At 42.0% G+C, this 15,260-nt stretch overlaps 1 protein-coding gene across 1 annotated transcript in view; it reads left to right on the forward strand.

Annotated features, from left to right (window-relative positions):
* The window catches only part of phkb (phosphorylase kinase, beta), a 73,330-nt gene that overhangs the window by 30,642 nt on the left and 27,428 nt on the right, over positions 1–15,260 (forward strand). The window contains exons 10-14 of the mRNA XM_068745078.1: positions 120–317; positions 4,347–4,404; positions 5,141–5,218; positions 6,995–7,153; positions 7,515–7,609. Coding sequence (XP_068601179.1) covers positions 120–317; positions 4,347–4,404; positions 5,141–5,218; positions 6,995–7,153; positions 7,515–7,609 — 588 coding nt within the window. The remainder of the gene's footprint in view (positions 1–119; positions 318–4,346; positions 4,405–5,140; positions 5,219–6,994; positions 7,154–7,514; positions 7,610–15,260) is intronic.

Here is a 15,260-nt window from a genome sequence, read left to right on the forward strand (position 1 = left end):
TAATTCATGACTGACTGTGACCGAGCTTTCGTTTTAATTTCTCAATTGCTTTTATCGTATTTCACATACTGTAAAAAAAAAAAAACTTTTTTTTTGTCTCATTGTCTTCTTCCTTACAGAACACAGACGCAGCCTTGCTTCCAACTATCAGCTATCCTGCATTTGCAGTGGATGACGATGCCCTCTACACGCAAACGCTGGACAAGATCGTCCGGAAGTTGCGTGGGAAATATGGCTTCAAGCGCTTCCTCCGCGACGGCTACCGCACTGGCAACGAAGACCAGAACCGCCGCTATTACAAGCCCGCTGAAATGAAGGTGGGATACGGAGAGGATGAATGTTTTTATTTACTTTTTCTGGACTTGATTTGACTAATTATTGTCTTAAGTTTGTGTATAGATAGAAAAATGCCATATAAAACCAATGCATCAGCATCATCATCATCAACACATTTATATGGATCCACTCCAAGTTATCGGTTCTTTGCAACATGACCAACCCTTCTATCATGTTCAATCAGAATACAAAAGCCCAATCTCACAATGTTAAATATGTTCTCCCAAACCTCCCAGCACGTTTTATGAAAGCCTGTCAAGTAGTTTATCTGTACACCTGTTAATGGTCAGAAAAACAGTGACAAACTTTCCCTTAGCAGAGATAACAATTCACCGCATGGATAGCAGTGGTTCTGGAAAACACTGCCTCTGTGCGATGTTAAAAACAATGCTAATCTATTTCATTCAAATTCATTTTGAAAGGTCAAAAATAAGCCCCCCTCAAAAAAAGAACTTGAACTTAATTTGCGTGAAGATCAAAGTCCCAGTGGTTTGCAGGACGTCAAACTTGAACGTAAGTTCATTGTGAAAGTGCTCGAGTGTAACATTTGACATTCTTTGCATTGTATGATCCTGTAAACATGCGTTTTTTATGAAAATGGTAATCACAGGAAATCACTGCTCTCCCATTTCAATGATTTAATCCTCCAAGTCTTTTCCCTAATCTCAGTGTGGATGGGGTTCCTGTTAGCGGTTGTGCTCATGAATATATACATAGAATTGAATGACCAGATGTTCCCTGTTGAATCCCTAATGATCCTGGTGAAATGACTACGCATTTCATTTTAGAACCAGATCAGCAAGAATCTGATGAGTGAATGACCTGGGCTGCACTCTCGTACTGCCAAACACGTCACTGCATTAGCTGCAGAACTAAACCTCCAGCAGTAATGAACTCTGAGAGGCCGATGAAGACGGCAACGCAGATCTGTCGAAGGGCCATCCACGCTTCTGTCTGGCCGCCGATCTCTCGTACTTCTCATCCGGGAGGTCTCATCTCACATGTTTAATATGCCCAGTAAGAGTCACACGTTCAGCTCTGACAGCAGCAGTTCTCTCTCCATGTACGGATAGCTGCTCTTATTCAGACAAGAGTTCAAATTAAACGTTTTTAAATGCATTTCTGAAGATTCTGAAGATTTGTGAAGTGTTTTTCGAGAACCGAGGTTCCACTGTACTTTTAAACGTCGGAAAGCCCGCCGTTGAACGAGTACGTCGTTAACTGCTTATTGTGTTAAAACATTTCGACTTTTTTCCCGACACACTAATCCTTCTGGAACGTTCTATGCTTTGGCAGCTGCAGCAGATTAACGTCATGAGAGGCATCCCGCATTTGTTGTTAGTTGTTATTATTGTCCCCAGACTCTGGAACAGCCTGTCCAAGAACCTCAGGGCGGAAAGCTCAGTAACTGCTTTCACATCTCTAAACTACCGCTTAGAAAAAAGTATTGCGTTTCTAGTTTTTCCTCATTGCGCTGCTACCAATGGTTTAGAGTTCTGTATTTTAATTCTGTTGTTTTAAACCTCACCCTCGCTCTATTTAATTTTTCTTAGTGCAGTACATAATAACAAACCCAATTTGTATTTTCACTTTGTGTATTATATTCTACTTGTACTCGCACCTCCCGAGTCTGTTTAGAACATTGCTATTTAAGTGCTGATTCTACTTGCTGTAACTTGTCGACTGAGGCATTGTTTAATCTGCCTGCCACGATAAATATTTGTTACCCAGCATGCATCACAGTTCATTTTACTACACTGGTTTTTGTTTCGAGCTGCAGTTGCGCAAAATAAGAAAAATAAATATAGCAACCCCTTGTAGTTTGGCAATACAGTTGTAATATGTACCGGTATGTATAGTCGGATATTTATGAAATAATACCACTAGGAAATATTTTCACAGGATATACGGCTGAATAATTTAAAAAGACAATTTCTATCCTTTTTTTTATTTTATGAATTAGATATTCATGCTATATATTAGGCGGTGATTGGAATGGCTTGTGGCTGGCGGGCTTCTGTTACCACCGCAGATTGTTGCTCATTGAGCTCACGACTGCTAGGTGGCTGCGGGAAAGGTTTGTAACATCCTTTATTTTTGCCTCTCGGCTGCTATGTTGTTTGCAAAAACGGTTATATTTTCTTTCAAAGTATCTTTTGGTGGTGTTTAATTACCTGCACGAATTAGCGGGTGCAGCGGGAGAGAGGAGATTATAATTTAAAGACAAGTTCATGCATATCAAAGCTATGTAAGGTGTTATATTCCACATTTCAGCAAACAGAACCGCAGGGTTAGGGTTTTGGGGGTATAATCGTATAGTAGCATCATAAACACACTACAGTAAAGCGTTAACCCGTCTGACTGATTCATGGACACAGCCTGGTGAAGTGGCGAGGGAGGGCGAAGCGTGGTCTCTGTCTGGGGGAGAATAACTCCCACGGACCTGAGAGAGCATCGGCGCGCTTGGTGCTGAACAGCAGCGCAGCCTGCCTGTGCACCGTGTTTGTTCATCATTGACAGAGAGCAGCAGCCTGTGTGATGGACAGTTTTACCAATCAGTCGAGCCGCTCAAGCACTAAACACCAGGGACGCCGTCCTGTTTACACCCGCAACAGGCCTCACCGGGTAACTGCCTCCCTTCTCCCCCTTTTTTCCTCATTTGCTCCTGCATTTTTTTCCCCCTCTTCTCCTGCATGTGGCTCCCACCACCCAACAACTAGCAAATGACCTGTCATCTTTCCTTATATGCACACAATTCCAAGCTATATGTGTGCCTTCGTGATCGCCATTAAGGAAAACCCATTCAAGCCTGCAGACGGTGCCTCGGCGATATCGAATGCAGCCGCACTTCGCTTTCTCCACCAGCCAGCCATTAAAAGCATTAGGATGTAAACTCGGATATCTTCCATCAGTGTGGAGATTATTGAATAAGATCAGGAACAAAGATAGTCGCGGCTGCTGACATTTATGGTTAGCCGGGCTTAAATTTACACGCTCACAAACACTTTTTTGTGAGAGTGGATTTTTATAGAGGTTAATAGCAATGTGCATGTTCTTTGATTTTTTTGTCATTTGTAGAATTAAATGAATGTGGTGCTTTTGCTGACTTAATAAAGGGGCCTTTGTTTAGATGCTTGCCCGGGAGATACATCCCTTCTTCTATTATCAGAACACATGTCATGTTTTTCCAGCCTTGAACGACAGGCAGACGGCATCACTCATCACTCGGTCCCTTCTGCTCTGCACACTAACAAGCAGAGCTCAGTTTGATGCATTAAAACAATCTACACCAGGGATCTCAAACGCGCGGATGATCATTTGCGGCCCACAGGACAATATGAAAGTTTAAGGTTAATGCTGCCTTGCGAGTTTTATATGAATAGTTATTTTTTTTTAATTCAATGATTAAATTGATAATTGCTTATATTAAACACAAGGAACTCTTTATTTCCTGTCCTTTCTACATCTTCCCAACAATATCACTCTTTTTACACTGAATTTAAAGCATCGATCTGTGGAGTGTAAGATTTAATATCTCTGCAAGCCCACCAATATATGCACAATGACTTCATTCACCTTCTGTATCACCTTTATAAGGAAACTAATGTGTTTTAATATGTTTCCTTGGTCAGGGCTTTTGGTTGTCTTGTTTTGCGTTGCGGAGGTGTGCAGCTTTTGCACGTATTTTCCTGTTTAATATATATATATTTTAGGCCTCATAATGGAACCATAGGTCGTTCGGTTGTATGAGCCCCACAGCCCCACAGTTAGTTATGAACCTGAACTGATCTATACCATTTCCCTCAGCAGGCCTCCTGTGTTTATTACTTTATCACAAACTTCCTGACCCGTCTGCCCCCCGCAAGCAGACAGGAGGAAGCCGCTTTTTATTTGTCAGTATTCATTCACAATGTCACGTCTTCCGTATTTTTCCCCTTCGCTGTTCCATATTCAGCGCTGCTGCGTGAAATGGAAACGCAATGACTTGTCCTCTCTCTGTCTCCCTGCAGCTTTTTGATGGAATCGAGTGCGAGTTTCCCATATTTTTCATCTACATGATGATTGATGGTAAGCCTTGTTCTCTCCATATGTGCTGTTATGAATCCCCCGAGTGGCTCTTTTGGCAACACTTGTGACATTTGATGGGAAATTACATTTTGATGTTTTTTTCCGGTTTTGGAGGACTTACAGAAAAAATAATCTTTTTAAATAGTGGAAATGTCTGAATTGTTTGTCTCGACCTCAAAAAAGGGATAAGTTAGGGATAACAGATTTATACTGCTTTTAATTTTTTGCCCTGCTGATGAATGAAACAGTGGCAACTGATGAGAATTAAGATGGCTGTGGATTTTCTGTCAAAACTAATGGCCCCACCGTTAAAGATCTGATAGATGAACAGATGAACTACGTTGCAGCATCAAAAGGCAGACAGAGAAACCGAAAAAGGGAAATATATATATGGAAATATTTCTATCAAGATGGAAATTTACACTTGCCCGTGTTTGCTCGGTATAAATTTCATTTGGTTATCATCATATCTTTCGTTATTGGCACAACCTTAAAAAAAAGGTGCAATGATGAAGCCACAGTGTTGACAAAAAAAGGTGATTCAGAATCTACATCTGTTAGCAGATCCTTAAAATCAGTCCGTCAATTAATCAAATCTATACCCGACACCCATCTCCACACAACATGTTATCAATATCCACTCGCCCCTTTTCAAGGTATTGTGCTAACAAAACAAAACAAAAACAATTGTGTCTTGTTCCCATCATTAATGCAGGTGTGCTTGTTTGTGTTGCAGGTGTATTCAGAGGAAATACATCTCAAGTCAAAGAATACCAGGACCTCCTCGAACCCATTATCTTCCAGTCTTATGAGGGTGAGTGATGAGCATGAATATACAGACACACACACACATTATCTGATTGGTCCATCGATATGTTTCCTCTGGAGCCCCCCCCCCCTCCCCCGAATCTGCCTCTGTTTCCTCTCCGTCTTGAAATGAATAACTTTCCTCATTTCAAGCACGCCATCCATATTCATAGACCGCATGCCGTGTCTGAGGCTCGCTGGGGCGTTGCGTTCTACTGAACTCAGCCTTTCCTCATGAGCAAACAGCCTGCCTTCTGTCTTCACCTGCAGCGCCTGCCGTGAGCGGAGGGGGGGAAGTGATGAGCTTTGCGTTTCCACAGGGTCATTCATTGTGGAGTTAGAGTCATTGGAGTGGAGATAATGACGTGCGGCGGAGCAGAGCAGTTTCTGCACTGTCATTGCAATTATTGCTTATGTATGAATCTTCTGGAGCTAATTGGCTCAAATTTAAGGGTCCAGTGAGAAGAATTTTGTGGAATCCAGCAGTGATCACCAGCTGGACCCCCCTAACCCCCCCGCCTTACCTCAGACTTCATTTCCAGGCGTGTAGGAGAACATACAAAAACAAAACTACAACATAAAAATATTTTCAAACTCCAGTTAGCTTCTGCCTGTACATGGCAGATTTAAGAACCTGTAACGGCTTATACTAATATATACTCGCTCTAAAACAACGAGAACACAATGATTATTATTTTCTGGTTTTACTTTAATTGAGGCATCAGTAATGACATTTATACTCTATACTTTTGGCACTTGATTTTCCTGATAACCTGCCATTCGAGCCTTTTAGAATAAAGACGTGTTCTTTTCTCTCCTTTACCTTTGGTACCAATAGAGAAGCATAAACCCATAAAAGCATTTCATCATATCTGCCATGTGGCTTCCGTTGTTCTGATGATGCATTGACATACAGTCTGTAGTGTGCAGGTCAGGGGGGACGTGTCCTTTTGAGTCAGTGGACTAGATTGCTATTAGTCCACACTTTCAGGAACATGTCCTGGATTATGTTTTTATCCCCCCCAATACCTGCAGAATACGTTCACAGAAATGCTAATTAGCAAATGATAGCATGCTTTAATTTTAAACTGTGGTGATTCACATAAATTAAATAAATAAAACAATTTTCATTATATATTAGCATGTTTACACTTGCATGCAATTAACAGTGCTGCTGTTTCATTGGCCGACTGCTGTTAAGTTTGTTCTGAGGGCAGGATGTGGAAGACGGATGCAGGGTCTGCAGTCCTGAGCTGGCTGGAGCCGTGACGAGGACGCGTCCCTCACCAAGCCAGGACCGCTTTCTCTGCTTCACTATCTGGGGGCCCCAATTAGTCTGCTTCCTTTGCACACTTTAATGACTGTAACTTTAGGTTTGCACTGTTAGCACAAATGAATACCTTAAGCAATCAGGAACTACTTTGTTCCATTGTGGTGGTTCCGCAGCTGGAGCTCATTATCTGCCTTTATTGGTAGATTCGTGAAAATTCCATTTTTAGTACTAAAACATACTTGCTACTGTACTACTATTTAAATAAACTAAATTATAAGTAAGCATATTCATCTGATTCAATTTTAATCGGCACTCCAAGCAAAAAAAGAAATACCACAGTTGCTGTTCTTAATTAACTTTAGAAAAGATATATTGGAGGTAACTTTTAAGGGCAGTTGAAACTAGTAGAAGGTTCCTCTCCTCGCTTTGATTAAACCTCTAAAAACGCAAATACTCTCAACAAAATAGTCCAACTTTATTTCTGCTCACAGTCTTTGTCTTTCCTGCCAGGCCATGCTGTGATTCCCAAATACTACTATGTACCAGCTGACTTCATAGAGGCGGAGCAGAAAAAGCACGGAAGCCAGAAACGTTTCCCTAGCAACTCTGGCCACGATGGGAAAATCTTCCTGTGTGGTCAAGCCCTCTACAACATCGCCAAGCTGCTGGGTATGCCTCTGTGTGACCTCGTGCATTCATTGTGTTCACACTAGTATCCATCTCCAAAATCATGAATAATGCAGAAGTAATACGACCTTACATTTGATGACATTTCCTACCACGCTATGTGTGTTATGACAGAAAACATTTTGTATTGGTCCTGAAGTTGATGGTTTTTTTCATTATTTATGGCGCTGGAGTCACAGTGGCCTGAATCCAAAGACGTAGTAGGACTCATCTGTTGTGTGTACGTGTGTCTGCAGTTGTGTAAACAATTGACAATTTGCATTTGTTGTTTTTTTTAATTCCCGTGTTTTCTGTGTGTTCATGCTTTTTTATTCTTTTTAACCGTTGCATGTGTCCATTTCAGTGGATGAGCTGATCAGCCCTAAAGATATTGATCCCATCCACCGCTATGTGCCCAGCCAAGACCAGCGCAATGTCAGCATGAGATACTCCAATCAGGTGAGCTGGAATGGAACTATGATTGGCTGTCAATGCTTTAGTGTTTAATGCATTTAAGTGACCCTGATTGGCAAGCGAATTACCAAAGTAACCACAAACTTTCCCCTCGAAAGGTCAAAAAACGGATTTAGGATGCAAAAACGCCATCAGCTCATGCATTGTAAAGTTGCGTTACAGTTTCACGCATTTGCTTGTTGAGTGTCTTGCAGTTTGAACTTGGGCATCCGCCGTATGTTTTGAGCCCGTTGTTCAGCCAGCTTTTCAGTTGCTTGACATTATTTGTGAGGCAGCGTACAGGACTGAACGAGGAGCGACCGCTGCCCGATCAACTGCTTCAGACTCGCTGTCGGACGATTGAGTGCTTTTCTGATGCAACAAAATATTAGTAGGTCACCATCTGAGTTTTGCTGTTGAAGCAGATCCATGAACTCATTTGTTGACGCATGCCTATATTCTATATTCTACATTCTAAATTGCAGACATCAATATAAGTTCAAATTAATATGACAATTAGCACAGCACACGAGATGGAAGAGATGATCAGGACAGCATGGCGTTTCTTAGTGCATACTGTAGTGTGAACCCTGCATTAGGAAGCAAACCTCTAATTCTTCTACAGTAAAAAGACTTCTGTCAACCTCCCAACCGTCCAAATCTTGTCATATACTGTATATATTTTGTTGGGAAAATGACAATGTATATGGAAACTAATCACAAATGTTCAAAGTTTTTAGTGGGTACATTTGCTAATTTGCTATTGTGTGTAAGTTAGGCACAAACATTACAGTCGACTGGAGCTCTGGCATTCAAACCAATGCAGTGCGCTGTTACTATAGGAAACTGCCTTATGTTTATTCTGCACAGACAGTCCACTTCAGGCATTTCCAGTATCAAATAAAATTGTAGCGACCATTGATCCATCTGCAGCTAATCAGCGGACGTCATCGTTTTTTGTTTTTGTATTTTTTTACCTTGCCTGGATTGAACCCAGACCATTTCCTTTACGAATTGCGATCATGTCTGAGATTTAATCTACATCTCAGACAGCCGGCAGCGCCGAGGATCACACAGATGAAGGGTGAAGATACGGGTACAGCAGCCTGATGTTTGTCCTCTAAGCTATACAGTGGAGATTGATGAATTCTACTCTGTAGGATTTTGTTTTTGCCATGTGGCTGATAAGATTGTGTTAGAACAAAGTGCACAAGGAAGGATTGGTCTTTTAAAGTGTGATGAACCTCGAACAGACTCAAATGAGCGCAGCAGAGAGGACAAAGACAGCCAGTAGAAAATCATTGTGGAGAAACAATGAAACAAGGAAGGGAACAATGCATATTTTCTTTCTCCAGGGCAAGCCACTTTTAATAAAAGGAATTCTCACCAGAGGTGTGAATTTTCTCACATAAAGAATTTGACATTTTCGTACAGAGTGTAGTTATTCCTAGTTTTACAGTTTACCCCAGTGCTTACTGTAGAAAGTAGTTGCCATACCGGGCGATGTCACGGCCCTTTTGTTCTTCTCATAGGGGCTTATGAAATACTCTTAGTCTGGCCCATCACTCATGAACTGTTTGTCATGGCAGACCATACCGGGAGGATAAAGCTCCCGACAACATAGCTCCTGGGATAATTCAGGCACTCAAACTCCCCATCGCGATATGGTTTGATTCACAATAGATGTTAACATGCATTGGAGCTGAGCCATCTAAAGGCCTGACCACAGAATCGCCCATTTGCTGGCAGCATTGTTTTGTCTTTAATATAAATCGGTTTCTCTACTCACATTCATCTGCAGCCTGAGCAAATCTTGACTCCCCTCAGGTAAGCTGCATATTGTGTTGAGGTTGCACTTTACCAGTTTGTTGAAACTGTATGTATAGGCAGCGAGACGACTCGCTGTGAGCGAAGCCTCTAAAGGCAACAGGAACTGCTCTGCATACAGCTCATTGAGAGATGCCTATTGCATTCAGTTCAAAGTTTTCCACCGCATGTAGTCCAAATACTCGTGGGCGTGAGTAAGAGGTTATATTTTAGCTTCATTTCCTTTTGAACATTGAAAGCCCTTTGGTTTGATGTCACAGAGATGATGCTCGTCAGGTTATTAAAGAGCTGACTATTTGTTGAAGTTAATGCAACCTGTTACGACTGAGTGTCATCATTTTCATCAGTGGAGGTGGAGAGGACAATCCAGTTCACCAGCAGAGGCACAAAGGCTACTTACTAGGTAGTCTCTGAGACCTCGGCCTCTGCTTCTTCAATCAAAGCTATTTAGCACTACGGTCACATAGGCAGCTGGCCATAGCACTTTAAGCCTGACTGACTTTCCTCAGAGTCTGACACATTTAAACATACAGACAAACATATATTTATAATCAGAGCAATAGATACTTTCCAGACATGGTGATTTCAAGGATGTTAGTCACAGATAAATGAGATGAAATCAAAGAAAGAAGAAGCAAAACCAGATTGTTTTCTTATTTATTTACTCAAATCAGCAGTAATCCTGTTTCTTTTTTGACACAGACCGGAAAGGTGTTCATCGCAACTGGGTTTGTTTTTGTTTCTGTATTTTACTCACTTTACTTAGGTAGTATGCTTTATCAGCTCAGCACAATTACGTTTTCATAGTCGTATAAACATCGGAGTCCTTAGATATAAATACTATAATAAATTCATGAAAAATGTCATGAGATGTGGTTGATCTCTTATGTGGCTGCTGCTAAGCTGAATGCATTACCGGGTCAAACAGCCATGCAAACTGTAGGCTTTGTTTCCGTTACCTCCGCTGCTACTTTCACCTCTTTTTACTTTGTCTTTCTCATTGCTTCATACAAATTCTCTTTGAATCTGTTTCAATTCCTTCATTATTTTAAATCACTTTTTCTTGCTTTCCATTTCATACACTCACCTTTTCTTGAGATTGGTATAAAAATAATTACAGAGAGACAGGAGGAAAAGCTATTTAATTTGCTGAAAGAGTGTGTGTGTGTGTGTGTGTGTGTGTGTGGCAGCTGTCTTGTTGCCTCTGCATCATTGGCATCCAGAGTCTGGTCTGCAGGCATTAAAAGGCACATGGGCGTGCTAAGCTTTCACATGCAGCTAAGCCTTCATTTCTATTATCACTTCCCCTTTGTGGATGCTCGTAATTTTCTTTACAAAGTGCCTGTAAAGAAATAAGTTATGACTTGGCATGCATCCATCATCTCATTGGTCTCTCTGTAATTGTGTATATGTGACAGTAATTTGTTATAGGAGAAAATAAGATATCCTACACGATCAAAGCCATGAATATTCTGCAATATTGTGCTGTTTTGTTCGACATCTAAGGTCACATACAGTGTAATTCGATGCCTACATAAATCTGGCTTTGACTCAAACTCAATGTGATACTCTGTTCATGTGTTGGAGCAGACATTGCAACGCTTTTTTTTATTCTTGCACACATCCCTATATTAAGTTTGTGATGATACAGCAAAATACCGTATTGGACATATGCATTAAATTTTTATCATGTGCGCATGATGTGAAAGTTGTTTATACTCACCTTCCTGCCGATGGGAAGCTTTGATGGACTTAGCGAATGGGTGTACATTCAACTTTAATGCATTGTCAAGGCCGATGGACAGGAACATTTTACTCCCATGATGTTTTATCCTGCTAAATTCGGTATAGGAAATTGTGAAAGATGTATAAGAATGCATTTCTATGGGGCTTCTGGCTCCTCTGTGCTCCAAAGATAGCTGTAAAGGAATGCTTTCCGAGATTTGTGGCAGCTATCTGTGCAGAGGTCGACTCTGTTGGGGTTTTCTGCATGAGAGATGATGTGCTCCCAAGGCTGTGAGGGAGAGTCAGATCAAATGCACCCTGGGGAGGGCGGAATGACATCCCACTGATAAAGAATGTTATAACACGCAGCAGCAAGCATTGCAAATGGCCGTAAAACTAAATTAGTTGGTGCCACACACTTGCTTTTACTGTTATACCCTTAATCCGCTCGGGTATTCAGGCAAGCTAGCAGAGTTGGATTGACTGTCTCTTCTTGTTCTCCGTGGTTTTCTCCATATGCCTCTTTGAATGTTGTACTTTTTGTGAATCTAACAACTCTCGTACACCCACATACATCACTGAAGCACACAGAATAGACTTTTGTGGATTAAAAACACCCCCACTAGAGTCCGCCTTTGTGAAACTCTGTTGGGAACTTCGGCGGCTGATTTCACACACATTTCTCACCATGTTGGAACGAGGTTAATGGAAAAGTGATATTGTCGTCCAACTGTGCAGGAGTCGCCAGTCATCAATCACAGATAGTTCTGCGGGTCAGGAGAGGCCCCGATTGGAGAGTACAGCACGGGGCAAAAAAATATACCTCCGTAGAGGCTGAATAGGAAAAAGAAGAGATGTACTTCTTCTTCTTCGTCTTCTTCTTCTTTTTCTTTCGGCTTGTTCCATCCGGGGTTGCCACAGTAAATCAACCTTCTCCACTTCACCCTGTCCTTTGCAGAAAAGTACTCTGTATTGCTATTCGAATGAGGACATAAAGGCATAGTGGCATTTAGAAACATCGATAACTCCCTCTTGAGGGTCCCGAGTGTTTCTGGCCGCACTGGGAGTCCTCCCTCCAATGCAGGTCTGCATGGCCTCCATAGCTGCCGAACCCTGATCACACACCACATGGGGGTCTTGGTGGCGGTGAGGAAACGGTCAGTTATCCCAATGGCTACATTGCAGTGAATGGGGGGTGTGGTATAAAAAGAAAAATATATATGATAATTTACATGCATACTGAGAACTGCCAAATGTTATTTATATTCATAGAACTGCCTTACATTCATATCAGGCCAGGTTGCTTCGCAACAGCCATTGTTTGGACACCCTCTGATAAGCAGACTGCTATATGATGAGCTGGTACGCAGTTATGAGATTTGGAGGAGCCGAAACAGAAGATGGATGAATGCCCGAAGGTTTATCGGAGCTCCAGGATGTGAGCGAAAGTGTTTCTGATTGGACGGCTGTCGGAAGCATAATGGAAGTGTTGACTGACACGCTATCATCTCCTGAAGAAGAATCTTCATGTGATGAGCTGAGGAGCAGATGGCCAAAAGTGTCTTCGTCTTAAAATATCTACGTCTGAACTTCAGACGTAGATGAACTCGTCATCCCAAATTCGGTTGCAGTTCTATCATGTTCTGCTTCTCTAACAGAAAATCTGTCACAATCTTAAGAACAACATCTTTCTGTTAATTTTATCTCCTCGATCTGCCATGAAACAAAACAATAAAGTAAAAAACAAAGAAGCAAATAATGGATTGAAATGATGTCAAATTAAATAGCAAAAAGCATTGAGATTGATATTGTCTAAGACGCTTGAACTGACTGATATACACTCAGAAATGGAATTTAAAGGCTGTAAGAGGCACAAATGAAAGCAAAGCTCTGCAGGCGTTCATCAGTCTGGGGATTGTGATGTGCACGGTTGAGCGTCTCAACGTGGACGAATCAGAGCAGAGCATGCGTTTGTCTGTTTAGTCCTTGCTTTACTTTGTGACTGTGATTTAACGGTCTGGATGCATAAGGATTTATCTGACCCCCCCCAACAAACACACACACACACACACACACACACAAAACGCAGAGCATGCTATTTGCCAAATGGCCCGGTGGTGGGCAGGAAACGCCGAGCCCGTTGGCTCTGTGACAGTAAAAGCATTGGAATGACGACTGTTGACATCAGCCTGCAGGGAAACGGAGATCACACACACACACACACACATTCACACCCTTGTGCACGTTAAGCCTCAACACACCACTCAACACATCCTCAGGTCACGCTCTCACCAGTATAGCCACATGCCTCAGATGCCATGTGTGCGTTTCGGCCCTTCTCAGACATCGGCCTCCTCTGTGTTGCTGTTTGCTCCGTTTACTCCGTTTGCTCGGGGTAGAATCGTTTCTTTTCCAGCCGGCAGCGGCTGACTGAAGGCAGCTTGCAAATGCGAGTCGCTGGAAACGGTAATAGCAAGGTCAAATGGCAGCACAGGAAATATAGTCCTTCCTTCTTTCTGGTTCCTTATTTATTTATGATTCTTCTAGAGGGCTGCGTTTGTTCAAGTTTGCTCTTAAGTAATCCGTTAATTCATTTTTATTATGAGGTGATATTTTTCTTTCTTTTTTTTCTGCTACAGAGTCATTGTTGCATTGACCTTTGAACATTTGGCCCATGGGGGGGGCACCATTAGTGGAGTCTGATGGAGTAAGTGTCAGTGTTAATATCCAGCACTGTAGAAAGGTGTCATCATGCGTGTCACACAGGAGCAAAAGGGAAGCGCGTTGCCAGCGACTACAACGACTGCATTTCTAATACGCTGTGCGCCATTAATCCAAACCCTCACACCAACAAACGGCTGCCGCATTTTCATGGTTGGTGTATAAAGATGATCCAGATCACCATGTGGATGGTGTAAATCCAATTAGGGGGGGGGGGGGGCTGCTTGGCAGAGGTTTGCGCTCTCCGAGTGCTTTTCTAGTTATTTATAAAGCAACTTTCAAACAATTTACTTTCCATTCACGTTGATTTACAAGCAGTTGATGAACCAAAGGAGCAAAGGAAGCGTGTAGTGACTGACGTGTACGATCAAAGATGAGTAGGTACAATGATAAAATGATAGAACAGAAGCTGAATCATAAGAAGAAGAAGAAAGACTAATACATTAATAACTTTATCTAACTTAGAACCACTGCACAAAAGCCAAACTGAGTTCTTAGTGGATACCAGCAGGGCACTGGTCCACATGAAAGACGTGAGACTTTATTTCTATAGCAAGGCTCACAGAGATTTTTTAAGTTATCATGAAAGCAAATCATGTTTCCTGTCTGGATTTACTACATTCTAATCTTAATTATCCACCTGGTTTTTAAGAAAATATATATAATAAGACTAAAATAAAATAAATAAATAAAAAATATATCATCTTTCGTCAAGTAAAATATGTAGAAAAAGAAGGCATAAAATCTGACTCTGCTGCTGACGCTGGTTTATTTCTACTCGTTTGGCAGACAGTCAGTCTATCAAGCAGTATTAGAGCTAATGTGAATGCACAAATGGGAGAGGCAACATTAGAACCATAATACCATCTGTTCCAAATGTTTGCCATGGTGTGTGTGTGTGTCTGAGTGTAATGTGGTTCAGCAGTGAAGGCCAGATGTCTGTTTCAGGGTCATCATCAGTCTGCGTGTGTTCATGAGGACTCATTCGCAATGAAACACGTGTGGCCTGTCAGGCTGGTCGTCCAGCAGCGTTACCCAGAACGACAAGCCAGCAGACAGAAAAGCGTCACCTGGACCTTCAATTTGAGGATTCCTGTCACCGCTAGGAATTCCATTTTCATATCCGGACGCACGTTTATTTGTCTGGGCACCGAGATCATTATGCAAACTCGTCGCCCATCCATCCCACACACAGACGGTACTTATCAAGCCACTTATCCCCCCCTCCCCCCCCCCCAGCCTTCCCTGGTCTCCAGGCATGACATCAAACAGAGCCACTCTGATGAGCCGAGGCTCCCGTGGCTCAAGCAGAGGCTCGCTTGTCATATCGCCTGATTTATTCTTCTTCTGCTGCTTCATTCTTAAGGGCTTTCCCAGCATTGAA

The sequence above is a fragment of the Brachionichthys hirsutus genome, chromosome 1 (genome assembly GCF_040956055.1).
Source record: "Brachionichthys hirsutus isolate HB-005 chromosome 1, CSIRO-AGI_Bhir_v1, whole genome shotgun sequence".
Classification (NCBI taxonomy): domain Eukaryota; kingdom Metazoa; phylum Chordata; class Actinopteri; order Lophiiformes; family Brachionichthyidae; genus Brachionichthys; species Brachionichthys hirsutus.